General features: G+C 35.5%; 2 protein-coding genes across 4 annotated transcripts in view; one reads left to right on the forward strand and one right to left on the reverse strand.

Moving 5' to 3' along the window:
- LOC124621948 (ubiquitin-conjugating enzyme E2 Q2) overlaps positions 1 to 11,331 on the reverse strand; it is a 71,962-nt gene extending 60,631 nt beyond the window's left edge. For all 3 annotated transcript variants that reach the window (XR_006980590.1, XM_047147464.1, XM_047147463.1), the window contains exons 1-2: positions 11,037 to 11,331; positions 10,741 to 10,845 (exon numbers count right to left, since the gene is read on the reverse strand). Coding sequence is in view for 2 of the 3 variants with exons in the window: in XM_047147464.1 (XP_047003420.1) it covers positions 10,741 to 10,845; positions 11,037 to 11,198 (267 nt within the window). In the remaining variant the exon portion in view is untranslated. The remainder of the gene's footprint in view (positions 1 to 10,740; positions 10,846 to 11,036) is intronic.
- Positions 11,332 to 11,599: 268 nt separating this feature from the next.
- Positions 11,600 to 15,307, forward strand: part of LOC124621986 (katanin p60 ATPase-containing subunit A-like 2) — a 193,512-nt gene continuing 189,804 nt past the window's right edge. Inside the window, exon 1 of the mRNA XM_047147527.1 lies at positions 11,600 to 11,669. The gene's annotated coding sequence lies outside the window, so the exon portion shown is untranslated. The remainder of the gene's footprint in view (positions 11,670 to 15,307) is intronic.

A 15,307-nucleotide genomic window follows, 5' to 3' on the forward strand; every position in this document is an offset into this window, starting at 1 on the left:
AATGCCCATATATAGATTAATTATTCTCACAGTCTTTATGTATGTGATGTAGCCTTATCTCTCTGTGAGAGGCATTGTTATATGTATAATGCTAATTTTAGACATCTCAACTCGTTACTTTCTTCCCTTTGTTGTGCTACTTCACTACTGTTTTGTCCTAAACTGAACATTTGGTCAGTAAACAAACATGTATGTGTAAAAATAGTGGTACAGTGTTTATTTTTGTGTTACATCAAACATTTATAGTGATGCAAATGAAAGTGAACATATACCAAAAAGGTCAGTCCCAAAGACAAACTTGGATGCAGACATTTCTGGGTGTAAGCAGGAAGAAAATGCGACCACTGAAATTTTAATCCTGCATAGGTGGATCGAAAATACCTACAATAATTATATAGCAACTATAGACACCATTCCCAGACAAGTTAAGAAGACATTGTACGAAGTTTTTAACCCAGTGCATGTTTTACAGACACTTGACAGACACTTGAGCACTTCATGTTGTTGGATGGACTTAGGATGCTTGTTGATCTCTGTATTGAGGAGCTTATCATGGATTCAGAAGGAAATTGGGAAAAAAACTAAAGAACTACTTCTGCCACATATCCACTTTCTCTGTTACATTCAGGCAATGACGGCTTCTGCTACTGCAATGTGATACTTTGTAATACAGCATCCTAAGATTTTACTTAAGGTTTGCTGATGACATTGTAGTTGTTAGAGATAGCAAAAGACCTGGAAAAGCAACTGAATGGAATGGATAACATCTTGAGAAGAAGTTACAAGATATAAAATCAACAAAAATGAAATATGAGTAATTGAAAGTTGTCAAATTAAATCAGGCAGTGCTGAGGAAATTAGATTAGGAAATAAAACCCTAATAACTGTAAGAGTTTTGGTATGTGGGCAGCAAAATATGCAATTAGGACATAATTTGAGTGGATATGACATGTAAGACTGACAATAGCAAGCGAAGGATTTCTGAGTAAGAGAAATTTGCGTACATTGAACGTAAATTTAAGTGTTAAGAAACACTTTCTGATGGTACTGGTGAACCCCAATTCTGTTAAGAATCGAATTCCCAGCTATAAAACAGCTTCATACTTTTGATTACTTAACAAATGAGTTAATATGTTAAGTGTTTAATGTTAAGCAAGCAATTGAGACAAAGCTTAGGAAAGGCTGGAAATTACATGTAAAGCTTTGGCAAGTCACTAACTGCCATCCTCATTTATAAATGAATGTAATGCGGGTATTTGTGTGCTGCGAGTTCCATTGCTTAAACATATACACATTTTCTAGCTGTAATAATTGTCTACTGTCTTAAACATTTGACATAAGGTTGTATCTCTTAATGAGTAGTTTATGACAACATTTTAAATTTTTTTATTTGATTGGATTTGATTTTTTATTGGTCCAGTTTTATCATACAGCACAAATTGTACAACTGATATTGGACAGGTCAAAGATAAGTTACAATAATACATAGTATTAGCAAAATAGTAGGCAAATTAAGAATAGGTACCTATTACAATTAATTTTATTATGTATTCAGAAATTCTCTGACAGAATAGAAACAGTGCATTATTAGAAATGCACTTAGTTAAGCTTTAAATATTGGATGAGTAGCATTTTTTATTTCCTCTGGTATCTTATTGATTAGTATTACACAAATGTTAATTATGCTCGTCTGATAGGTGGTGGTTCTGTGATATTTTTTATGTGTATTTGATTTCCTTCTGGTACTGTAGTTGTGTACATTTTTATTCTGTAGCAGTTTGTTTTCAGGAGGTAGTCCCTAGTGAACAAGATAGTTTCATAAATGAATAAACTTGGAACATTTAGAACACCAAGCTCAGAAAAATTTGATTTACAGTACTCCATCTTTTTAAGACCACAAATTATTCTTAGAGCTCTTTTTTGCTTTCTAAAAACTTTTACAATGTGAGTTGAGTATCCCCAGAAAATGATCCCATATCGGACTAGTGAATGGAGCTGTGCATAGTACGCCTGCAGTACTGTTGTTTTGCTTGTTTTAGCCTTTAAAATTCTTAGGCCACAGCAAACAGATGATAGTTTTCTAGACAAGTTATTTATGTGTGTGTCCCACATATATGCCCAGATATTTAATCGACAAGCAGGACATTACTAATGCTGTATCCGAACATTATGGGCCCATTTTTCATAGTAATCCACATTAACTTGCATTTTTCTACACTTAGAGAAAGCTGATATTCATCACACCACATAGAAATGTTGTCTGAGTCATCTTGTATCCTTCTGAAGTCATTCAACTTCAACACCTTTCTGTACACTACACATCATCAGCAAACAACCACATACTGCATCCCACCTTGTCCATCAGATTATTTATGTATATAGAAAATAATATTGGCCCTAACACACTTCCCTGGGGCACTCCTGATGACATTCCTGTCTCTGATGAACACTCACCATGGAAGAGAACAGTGGATTCTATTATTTAAGATGTCTTCAAGCCACTCATATCTGGGAACCTATTCCCTAGGCTTGTACCTTCATTAACACGCTGCAGCGGGCCAGGAATCTAGAAATACGGAATCTGCCCGTTTCCCTTCATCCATAGCTCGCGGTATATCATGAGAGAAAGGGCAAGCTGAATTTCACACGAGTGATGCTTTCTAAAACCATGCTGATTCGTGGTTATAAGCCGTAGGAAATTACACTCAGAATATATTCAAGAATTCTGCAGCAAGCCAATGTTTAAGGATATTGGTCTGTAATTTTGCAAGTCCATTCTTTTACCCTTCTTAGATACAGGAATTACCTTCATTTTTTTCCAGTCGCTTGGGACTTTGCGTTGGGCGAGAGATTCCTAATACATGCAAGCTAAGTAACAGGCCAACGGCATAGAGTACTCTTTGTAAAATAGAACGTAATTCCACCTGGATACGGAAACCTTTTTCCAACCATTTCATTTTTTCATCAACTCTGGGGATGTTTGTTACTATGTCATCCACACGGGACACTGTGCTTTTTTTTCTAATATATATATATAATTCTTCTGTGTGAATGATTTCTAAAATGCATAATTAAAAACTTTGACTTTTGTTTTGCTATCTTTTTATGCTGCACCAGACTGGGCAACTTGTGATGGGATGGAAGACTTAGCCCAACTTAGCGATATTACACAGGACCAACATTTTCTCCGATTCTCAGCTAGGCCTTTTGCTAAGATGACAGTGGTAGTTATATGCTTTGCAGGTAGATCTTTTCACAGATACACATTCTCTTTTGAACAGAGTTTAACAGCCTCTGCTTCCTCAACATTTTCCACATTTCGTTTTTAAACCACTGTGGGTCTTTTCTGTCCTCAAATCACTTACTAGGCACACACTTCTCCATCTACAATCTATAATATTTCCTCGTTCTTCTATCTGGACTGTTTATCGTACACATTTTGTTTCTGTACACAGTTACATGGCACTCAAATACCTTCAGGAAGGACTTCCAACATTTAAATTTATATTAAATGTTAAAGCCATTGTCACTCACTTTGCTGCCTAAAAAGCAAAACTTATCTACTACTTTTAGTGTTGCATTTCCCAATATAGTATCCAAAGCATCACTTGATTTAATTGGACTACATACTGCTATTCTTGTTTTACTTTAGTAGATATCTTCCAAATTCTTTGCCGTCTGCCAGAATTACCCTCATTCTCAACATGTGTGGGTCCCGCTGATCCTGGGGGCATGAGTGAGCTGTTGTTTTTGAACTATTCCTCTCAACCTATAAACCTCTGCTCTCCCTAAGGAAGGAACTAATAGTTCTAAAAGGTAGGACACAGCCATAAATTTTGTGTGCGGGTATAGTGAAAGTGCAAACATTTTGTTTCCTTAGGTAAGTAATGGCCAATAATTCTGCCCCATAAGTTATTACTACTGAAAAGGGTATGCAAATGTTAAGTATAAAAGTCTCATTGAAAGGGATTTTACATTCCAACGTTCAATCATTAGATTTTGACTCAACAGTATTGTATACGATCGTTTTCAGAGATGAGTGTGTGTCATGTGGCACTTTTTGGAAAAAGACCTCTTCTATTCACCTGGCAGGCAAGAGGAAATAAGGAAATAATGAGCTGTAAAAACACAGGGCTGTCTACATCAATACCAAAGTTAAAAAGAGGAAGATTGAAACAGCCAATATGTCTCGTATCTATTCTGTTTGAGATACTTTAAGAGAACAGCAGTGTAGAGTAGATTTTACTGAAGGTTCAGAATTAGCTGTGATCTATCTTATTGAAGCTTCATTTTGCTGAGCTGGGCATCTTTCCAGGTTCAAGAATACATCCACGTGCAAGATGAGCAGTGGACGTTATTTATTGCTTGAAAATATTTAAGTCTGTGATGAATTTGAATTATGATTACAAGAAGAGATTGGAATGTTATATTTGTAATTTCCTTTTCACAGTATATATCAAAGCACCATCTGAAGCTAAATCACCATATTTGGATTTGAATAATCTTTCAAAATTTTAGAAATGTCAGGTTGCCGGTCATAATATCTTTAAAATTAATACAAAAGGTAATAAAGTCATTGCTTTATCAGTTACTTTTGAGTGGCACACCTTCCCTTTTTTTCTACTGAGCTCAAGTTACAACTATTTCTGCAGTTGAATGAAATTGGGGTGGGGGTGGGGCGGGGTATAACAAAGGAAAAAGCAAATTTGAAACATAGAAGATACCCTAGTGCACATGTTCATATTCTACTGCTCCCCATAGGACACTAAAATGCTATAATTGAATTAAAGAATACCCTGAGACAAGTTTAAACTCCACGAAACAGTATTTTCACAGAGGTTATCCAAGACAATGTCTTATAATTTGCATTAGCACAGCAAGATTACAATATTTACTCAACATATCAGTATTTTAAAATTCAATGCTTTGTACTGTCTTCAGGTACTAGCAACTCAATTTCAGGTTCTAAGGTATGTTACAAATTTCATTTAATGTAATTCATTTTAATTTGACACACAATACTTTGGTCGTTTCCAACACATTGCAAAGACAAGCTAGAAAATTAATTTCATCAAAGATTTAAAGCAAATAATAAGTACAATTCTGCAGATAAACAGCAGCAAATTACTAGAATTTGTGTGTATGACAAACAGCTCTATTTATGTAGTCCACAGAAGCAGTTTATGATAGGCCTAGTTATCTCTTTCTACTGGTGTATGTTTGGAGTTTTTCTACATGCCTGTATGTTTTATTTAATTATGGGATCTAAAATATATTGTGTGAATGAAAGTCTCAATAGGAATCTTCCTTTCACTTCCTCTTGTTTGCCACAAGAAAGAACCTCTGGCAGCAGGAAATGAATTTTTTGCCTCAAGAGTCTGATGTTACCTGTTAGTTAAAAAATTTCTTTCCATACTTCACAGTTTTATTATGGAAAAAGATTCCCTTACAGAAAATTTATATATGGATTATTTTTAAAATTGTCAGGGTGTGTTACCGTGTGAGCAATGACATTAATAAATCCACTAGTCCACCGCCAGAAACGGACATGAATATAGCAGAATTAAAAGCTTCCTTTTGACTTGGGCATGTTCCATAGTGAATAAATATCGCATGTCCAGTGTCAAAAGTTGGAATTGCATGCCTTGCTCCCATAAACTTGTTATAAAATATCAGGAAAGTAAATCAAAGAAAACCACAAATTCTTTAGTCCAACAGAAGACAGGAATGGCTAAGTGAAAATAGAATAATCAAGGAACATGCCAGATTAAAAAATGTTGAAGGAATATTGGCAAAATTAAATAAAATAGGCAGAGACTGCAAAATATGAGGACAGAGTCAGATTAGATTCTGTTTTCATTCCATAGATCCAAAAATGAGACAACTCTTCTGGGTGTGGAATATGTCAGAAATTATAACATAAAACATCTGAATATAATTCTCTCTACTCTGATAATTTGTCAGGAGATAGTCAAAATAGGTGAATAGATTTCGGTAAACTGGAACTGCTAATATATACAAAATTAATACTCTCTCAGAATGAGTCATAGTTTAATAAATTTATTATACACAAAATACCTAATCTTGATTGTTATGAAGAAGTGCTGTCCAAACTAAAATGTAACAGACATTTTTACTTAAGCTGGTCTAATTGTCCCTGTTTAGATATTCATCTACACAGTAGGAGGAGTTGCCTATCAAAAAGTCTTTCAAACTCTGAACTAGGTTTTATCTGAAATGAAGTTTTTAATGGTTGCTGGCAAGGTCTTTATGTAGATTGTTGTTATTCCTAGTACTGACACCATGTACTGAGTTATTGGATGGAAATAAAGATATATTACTTGCAACAAATTTCATTAAGGAATAAATATACTGCAAAGCAGTGGTTAGAAACGAAGTTCCTTGGGCAGGTTTCTACATTCTTTCTTGAACTGTGAAAGATTGGAATTATGGTAGTCAGGACAGGTGGAGTAGGCAGGTAAACTAAATACAAATCTGTGATTGTTACTCCTACTTTCGTCATAATATTTCGTTTCACTCATTAATTTCCATCACCCCAGCTACTCAAGTGGCAATGCAGCTTACATACTGGTTAAAATAATTTAGCTCCACTCTGCACTTTGACATCATACATTTTCAGCTGTAGTGTCGGAGTCCACTTTCTCACAGCAAAAGCTTCTCTTATTAATAGGAAGATGTCTTAGTATTTGTGGAATGATAATGTCAATTAATTACTGTGTCACTGTTCTAACTGACCAGTTTTCAGCTTACAAAATCATAATGAAATGAAAGAATGATAAGTCTTAGTTTGATACGTTTTAGTTAAAAGGACAAATATAATAAAACATTCAAACTCAGTTATAAAACTTTCACTTAAAAGCATATTTACTTTTTATTTTGCATGCAGAGGTAGAAAGACTTTGGCATGACTATATACGTTAGTAACTTAACTTACCGTCAACCAATATCTTGTTATAGTAACAAACGATATTGCTGAACTACTTTATATTCGTTTGAAAAGTGATGTACTACAGCATTATTCATGAACTCAACTGACCTAAATGCATACATTTTTGTCTCCTTGTTATATCAATCCTCACCTTCACTACATACACTGCAAAGTGAGAAGGTGGATCTCACATCACTCCTACACAGAACTTGTCCACAGAACACTTTACACAGTGAGAAGCTAACTTATATCAGCTTCACAGAAGCTATGTTGACGTATTCTCCTTTTCTTCTCCCCTTGCACTGTAGTTTCATTAAAAAAAAAACATCCATGTTGTCCTGCATGTTTTCTGATGTCATCTGGCAAGTCGCCGTCTTTGGCCTTTCTTATATCTTGAGATCCCGCACAGATGTTTCTTGGTCCATATACCACTCATTTGTACAGCCTCGTATCCTCTACACCTCCATTTTCATTTCTGCAACAATTTTATCATCTACTTCTATCTCACCTCTGAAGCACGAGTGTATCTCCCTCTCACTTCTAGCAATTCCAAACAGGCATCTCTCCATCCTTCGCCTATGTCTCTTTACCCAACACTATAAACTGATTTTCAACTTTCCTTTTCTGACACTTAGGGATCTTAGTTAAGAAACTTCTGCTGAGTTAACCAAAAGCACTCCACAAAATTTATATGCTGCTGTTTACTTCTTTTGCTGTCCAGTCATTGTCTTACAGCCATAAATAGGAAAATTCAACTACTGGTTCCACGATTTCATTTCTGATCAGTACTTTTTTTTTTTAACACTAGTTTAGCCTATTAACTTTCAGACCAACTTACAAATTTATTCCATTTAGTTCCCCATTCGCTCTTTAATTTGATCTGCACAAGAGGTAAAATGACTTCAACAAGACAAAGATGGTTATGTTATCCTTTCCATTTTTTAAAAAAGTTTATAATCTGATAACTTCCTTTAGTACTGTTCAGAATAATTTTGATGGCTTTAGAATCTCTTGCCCAACAACTCAATTTTGATGTTTGTAATCCTTCATCAGTGACATTCTAGTGTTCCCATTAGACTTCATTAGGGTATCTTTGGTACATTCTAAATCTGCAATAATCTGGCATCCTAGCCGATTCTGTTTCTTTTTAGTTCTGCATCCATTTTTAATCTTACATTTCACAATTCCACAATCCCTTGCTACTCAAAAGAACCATTATACCCTATTCAATTTCTTTATTATCTGACAAAATCTATTCTCATATTTAGTTCCTTCTTTTGTTTCCTCTGGACGACGGTGTTGCAGATGTATGACCTAATCATTTCCGGTACCATACACAAAGCTACCTACTGAAAAAAAATTTTTTTTTAGCACATGTAGCTCTTTGAAGATATGATCTACCCCATTCTCAAAATGTGAGGCTCTTGACACGTAAATATTAATGATTTCTTGGGGTATCAGTAGCTGTCGACTTTTATTCCATTTGTTGTGAGTCGTCATGGTAGATGGCGGACATAAGCGACAAATTCTGCACGCACTATGGAGAGATAATTTGCAGAATACAAGCTTTCATCCAGGACAAAGTACTAGCGTGTGCATATCGCCACTGTCAGTTGGAACCACCAACAATTCAACTGCCATCCTTGTCTCAACCTTAGTGAACTGCCATCCTTCATGGATCGGACTATATGGATTTGTAATTATGCCATATGAACATACCTCACAAACCAACCAAGAGCTGCTTTTAACAATATGGAACTCTGAGTTGGTCCTTAAGGCACACTCAGATGATATAATTTGTAGCACACAGGCTTTGTAGGGCAGCAATCTTGGTTTGAATTCAGTTTAAGCACACAATTTCAATATTTCACATACCACAATCACTCAGAAGATTTGCCACTGCACAAGAGAACTGTGGTAGATGATATGACCAACAAAGTTCATAACAGCTCTGAACATCTGTTTTAAGGTCTGTTTCATATAATATCACTGTCTTATGTCATGAATTGATTACCACAAGCAATTGTAGAAACCACTTACCACCAGTAAACTAGTTTTAAATCTGTGCTCTCGTTCTTTATGTGGTCTGCCTATTTTACATAATAAAACTGTCAGAAACTAGCATCAAAAGAGCACAAAGACTGATAAAGATATTAAAAATACCTTATGTAAAGTGAAACAGTGCTGTGCTTTAACAAATTACACAACTGCATCCAGATACTCCAGCACCCGTTTTGTGTGTGTGAGTAAAATGACAAACCAATAATGTCACTTTGTTCAATGTTCAACCGCACAACTGAGAATCATTTTGTTATTCTGGTACATGTACAGCGTGTTAACTGTAAGTTGACCAATAAGTTCCCTAATCCTGACTCTGAAGAAGTATGTAGGCTCTAGTGGGTAATCATTTGTTTTTTGCTGCGACCACCTGTCTGACAATACTGTGAGAGGTTGCCTTAGTCTTCTACTGTGTTACTTGTACTTCAATTACTACATGCTGTTTCCGTTCCTTGTGGTAAGAGTATGTAATAACTGCATTTAAGATCTTTGTTAAACATGTCAACACATACGACAATTTCACTTCCTATACACAGAATATTTTTGCAATTTGAAGTGTGTAACTTCTGCTTTCATGAAACAAGGCAGAAGCTGAGAGAGAGACAGGCAGCCTGTGATTCTCTTCCTGTTCCTCACTCTATTGTGGTCTATGTGAGGACCAGGCCTATATCTTCCAGTACCCGCAATTCCCAGTGGCAGTTGGCCAACTTACAATTAACACACTGTATAGCTATGTACATCCACACTTGTTACCTGCATGTTTATATCACCTTTGACCCTGTAAGGAGCATACACTTCTTACCACTTTGTACATAACCAAGCTATTGCTACATTATTTAGTTAAGAGACTATGTAGGAAGTCATATGTAACTGATAAATGTTGTATTTCGTACAGTAAGTATGATGAAATTCCTAATACTTCTTAACTGCACCTGCAATACGTTCCCTCCATAAAACATATCAAAAACTGATTCAATAAAATCTGGTTACGGTATTTCCCTACAATTCATTTACTAGCATTTTTTTTTTTTTTTAATGCTGTCATAGAAATGATCAACTAATTTATCAGAACTGTGTACCCTGAGAAATTATTTACAAATAAACCTAAAAAGGACCTAGCAAGTACAGGGTGGCCAATTCTAAATTAGCAAAAAATGTTTCTGTACAGAAGATATGTGTTATCCTAATTAATGTTTACAGTATTTTTGCTAGTCACATTGTTCTGTCAGAAAACGATGAAAAATTTGAGTTTTTTTAAGGGACAAATTGCAGAAAATTGTACCCAACATATGTGATATTTTCGATAAATTACAGACGTTGCTTTCGAAAAAAAGCCACGCGTTTCAATCACTTAGTTGTTGAATTACAAACCTTTTTTCCTGCAACTATCAGCAGTAAACTTCAAATACGTTTTTCTTAATCTTGTACACAATGTGGAGTGGCAATATAGTCACTCTTATAATATGCGCAGACACGAAAGTAACACGCTGTAGAAGTCAAGAATTAAAACTGATTTTCCAAATATTAAAACTAGTAGATACAAGACACTTGAAAACAAACATCTGCTTATCAAAAACTACGTTTATCTACAGATTAGTTAGGTTATCTTTAACATACGAGCACTACGGTTGTATCCGATCATGCTGGTTAATATTTTGTTCTAAAAATATTTACGATTTTCTTAGTCTAATAATTTGTGCCCGAAATGGAAGGACATCTTTGTATCCACGTACGTGATTATCCATTCCCGAGGTGTTGCTCAGTATTTGAACTGCATTAGTCACACTCGTTTCTTCGGACTCGGCAAACCACACTGGTGGGGTAGAAGGATAAGTTTCCTGTAAAGACAATGTTTCGTTACATGCGCGTATAACCTTAATATTGAAAACACCGTCTTCAGCTATCGGGGCACTTGACATAATGGACCGTCTTCGTTAATGTCAAAAAGTTTCAAACAACACAATTTTCCGCATTATAGAGCAAATGCCTTCAAAACAACGGTGAATACACAACGCACGATATCACTTACGGTTATGTTTGCGTGTATGTCGTACTTCTTTCCATTCTTTCCGACGAATCGACAATTCAGTTCGTCCACACTAGCTGACACTATCTGAAACCTCTCATGATTCTTTGGGAAAACGGCTTCTAAAGTCTTTATTTCTTGTTTCAGAGTTATCAGACAAGCCATTTGTACACAGCCTGCATAAATAAATCAGCAACACTATTGATTTCGACTTTGAAAACACAAAATTACTACCCTTCCATTCACCACTAGCCCAGAAAATGGCGACCTTTATCGAGTTCGGAGTTCCTCGGCTGTTTCCGCTTTCGTGATTCCCACATTCGGGCAGCTGTAAAGAACAACAGCTGTGATACGGGCTGCCACTGAGAGAAGGAAATGCAGCTGCCAAAAGTATACAGATCGAAACGTCACGGAGTTTGCATTAAATTAATAGATATTCGCGGGCTTAAATATGGATTTTACATAATAATGTCATTAACAGGAAAAAATAATATAGAATTTACGAACATAATTTTATTTGGTAGCATGGCAACGGATACTGTGTATCTTGCCCAGTACTGATGACACACCAGTAAACTGAATTGGTGTGTGCGAAAAGTATTGGTTTCCTTGGTGTATGACGTGAAATAAGTAACTGTAAGTTTCTTGGCAACATGTGTTGAAAACTTTATGGGGATTGTAGTTGATATATACTAGTATTTACAATTTGCTTAAGCACATCTGCAATTATAATACCTTGCGTACCTACAATGCTCCCAGATATTGGTACGAAAAATACCTAATGTTCTCCTCTGACTTTACGCCGAAATTCGTATTACTGAGTTCTCGAAAATCAGTTCTAAAATTGTTTCCATTATCGTATTATCTCGTAATTTGACATATCACTGGTAACTGGACAACATCGTAATTTCTTGTACACTTTTCCGTTGAGTAGTTCTTAACAATAGTACGACACACAGCGCTTAATCTAATTCGAATCGTCCAGTTCGCAGATGTCACACTATTCGCAGATTAAAGAGCGAGATGAATATTTCTTTTGGTGTTCTGTTGTACGTACATGATTTTTTTTATTGCGCTTTATAATTTTTTTTAAATTTACTTTGTAGCTTTACTAATCCCCTCTATGGTTCGTATATGACGAATATCCCATTAGTTGCATGAATCGTCTAAAATTATTTACTTTGTTCGTAATACCTGACAGATATTTTTTGAGAATTGCTCGAAGGATACAGTATCTCTCTAACATTTGTGACTTCAAGAGTAAGTTTCAGGTTTGCTGTCCAGCTTTAGTTAATAACTATTTTGTTCCAAGTCATTCCGTTTTGGAATGGCAACAGTCGCAAAACAATACACTGAAAGAAAAGAAATGAACTGCTATCGAGGAACTTTGAAATATATGGTGAAAGATATTTAAACACTGAACTGAGGGGGACCGAAGAACTTTTTCGTGTTAGATGATAGGCGGGATAAAAACTTTGTTTTCCGATCTCGTCAAATTAATTACAGTGCACTGATTCGATTTCCTGCCAAAATTTACTCTTGTAGTCACAAACGGTGTACTGAAAATCTGTTTATTGTTTTAAGCGAAAATCGTGTTACCATTTTGTTTTGGATATAACGTCAAATTTTCGACAAATGGTTCAATATCGTCCATATAGTTTTATTTATTTTGCCATTTGAAATCGAGATATCTGCATATATTCTTCATTATTTAGTGTATAGGAACTGAAATGCTGGATTGTTTGTTAAATTCGTCGTCGACGATCTCGATGCGATAATTCTGAATCCGATCTCCGTATTTTCGTCAGCTACCAACGATGTCACACACACACACACACACACACACACACACACACACACACCATCACCTTCATCATTGGTTCAGCTCTTATTTTAACAACAGACAGAAAACGTCATTTCACAGTGTTGAGAATGTTTATGATGTGGGGTCTGAGAGGGGCACGGTGAAATGGGGGTGCCCCAGGGGTGGATGTTGGGGCCACTCCTGCTGCTTATTTTTATAAATGATATGCCCTCTAGTATTAAAGGTAACTCTAAAATATTTCTTTCTGCTGATGGCATTAGCTTGTTAGTAAAGGGTATTGTGTGCAAATTGGCTCTGTTTCAAATAGTGAAGTTCATGACATAAGTTCATGGCTTGTAGGAAATAAACGAGCGCTAAATCACAGTAAGACTCAGTTTTTACAGTTTATAACACACAATTCATAAGAACCCAACATTTTAATTTCACAGAATGGGTATATGATTAGTGAAACCTAAAAGTGCAAATTTATAGGTGTTCAGATAGATAGTGAACTGTCGTGGAAAGCCCATGTTCAAGATCTTGTTGAAAGACTTAATGCTGACTTTTTACTATTCGAGCGGTATCTGAAGTAAGTGATAGTTCGACCCAAAAAGTAGTCTATTTTGCTTATTTTCATTCGCTTATGATGTGTGGTATTACATTTTGGGGCAACTCTTTCCATTCTCAAAGGATATTTTTGGCTCAAAAATGGGCAGTTTAGACAATTAGTGGTGTAGATTCGTGAACCTCTTGTCCATACCTGTTCCTGAGGCTGGGTAGTCTGACATTGACCTCTCAATGTACATACTCTTTACTATCGTTTCTTTTTAACAATATCAGCTTATTCCCAAGAATTAGCAGCTTTCACTCAGTTAGTAGTAAGCAGAAATCCAATATGCATTTGGATTGCACTTCCTTGACTCTTGTGCAGAAAGGTGTGCAGTACATTGCTGCATCCATTTTCAATAAGCTACCACAAGAATTAAAATTTTTGCAGTAATCCACATGCTTTCAAATCGAAACTGAAGAGTTTCCTCATGGATCACTTCTCCTATTCAGTTGAGGGTTTTCTTGAAAAATTAAACTGATTCTTGTGTTTTATTGTTGATTTCGTTTACATAAACTTATGGCTTGTCTTTTTTGGGTTCATAAACATTTTATTTTATTTGTTATTACTTTTATGTTGTAATTTCATATACTGACACATTGCATGACCTTGTAGATCTGCTCCTCAATTTGGTCCTACAGAACTAGACTTGTAAAAAAATAAATAAATCAATAAAATCATCATAGTCGTCGTCGTCATCGACGTTAATAAATTCATCCAGTGAAAGCCGATTCACATCTCGTCACATCACTTCAAACCATGCTAGAACGAGCTTTAAATGGCAGCCCTCAAACAGGCCGTCCATGGTATGGAACATTGTGTCAAGTCATCGTCAAGATTTCTTGTGGAATAAGTGTTGATGGTGACATTCGTGGATCAACTGTGTCGTCATCTGCTAACTTTGAAAGTTAATCTATTTTCACCACTGTCAATCACGTGATAGTAGTGTATTATGTCCTTTGTTTCTTCTTAACTCTTATTTTACTGCTTTAATTTGTTTTTATGAAAAACTGCAAATATTCCATAACGACTTGAATAATTTTTTTCTATTTAATGTTCTTCCATGAGTGAGACCACATATCTGAAAGTGAAAAACGATTGGGAGCTTATGATAACAGTACAAAGATGACTCCTATATTGTGTATAAATAAGAACATAAATCGATAAAGTACTTTTCATTAAACAACTTTACATTATATGAAAAACTTAGCTCTATTGAAGGAGAAAAATACAGTTCTTCATGACATTACCTGCTGTATAGAGGGAAAAAGATCATACTGGGTAAGGTAAATAGTCTATGCATTCTCTTACAAATACTATTTGATGTGTTGTATATATGCATTTTCGCTAGCAAGTGAATGTCGATGATTTAAAATGTCGTTTCACTTTTCAGCAATTTACTATACAAATTCATCAACACATCCATTATGGATTTTGCTTTGACGATTAACGAACTTAAGCATTGTTACTTCCTCAATTCCTATACTATATTCCGATTTTTAATATCACGGATTATCACGATTTTGTGCTGGGCTAATAACGTGGTGTGACGTCCAGTACGAATTCACCCTGACATTGACATGACGTGATGTGATGTCCCTTTGCATTTATGAGTAGTGTGAATCGCGCTTGATACTGCAGCATAGCGTATTCTACAGCATCAAGTGCAGACTAAATGAAGAAATGTTCCCAAAACATTTCATTAAATTTCGGCTCATGTCCAGTGTCCAAGCTATTCTTCAGACGCTACACAATCAAGTAATATGGAGAATCCAGCATGGTGGAAACAAATTTTGATGCTCTTTAACGTCACCTAATTCAATGCATATTGTAACATACATAATATGGCTTATACAATAATGA

This window comes from Schistocerca americana, chromosome 7, assembly GCF_021461395.2.
Source record: "Schistocerca americana isolate TAMUIC-IGC-003095 chromosome 7, iqSchAmer2.1, whole genome shotgun sequence".
Classification (NCBI taxonomy): domain Eukaryota; kingdom Metazoa; phylum Arthropoda; class Insecta; order Orthoptera; family Acrididae; genus Schistocerca; species Schistocerca americana.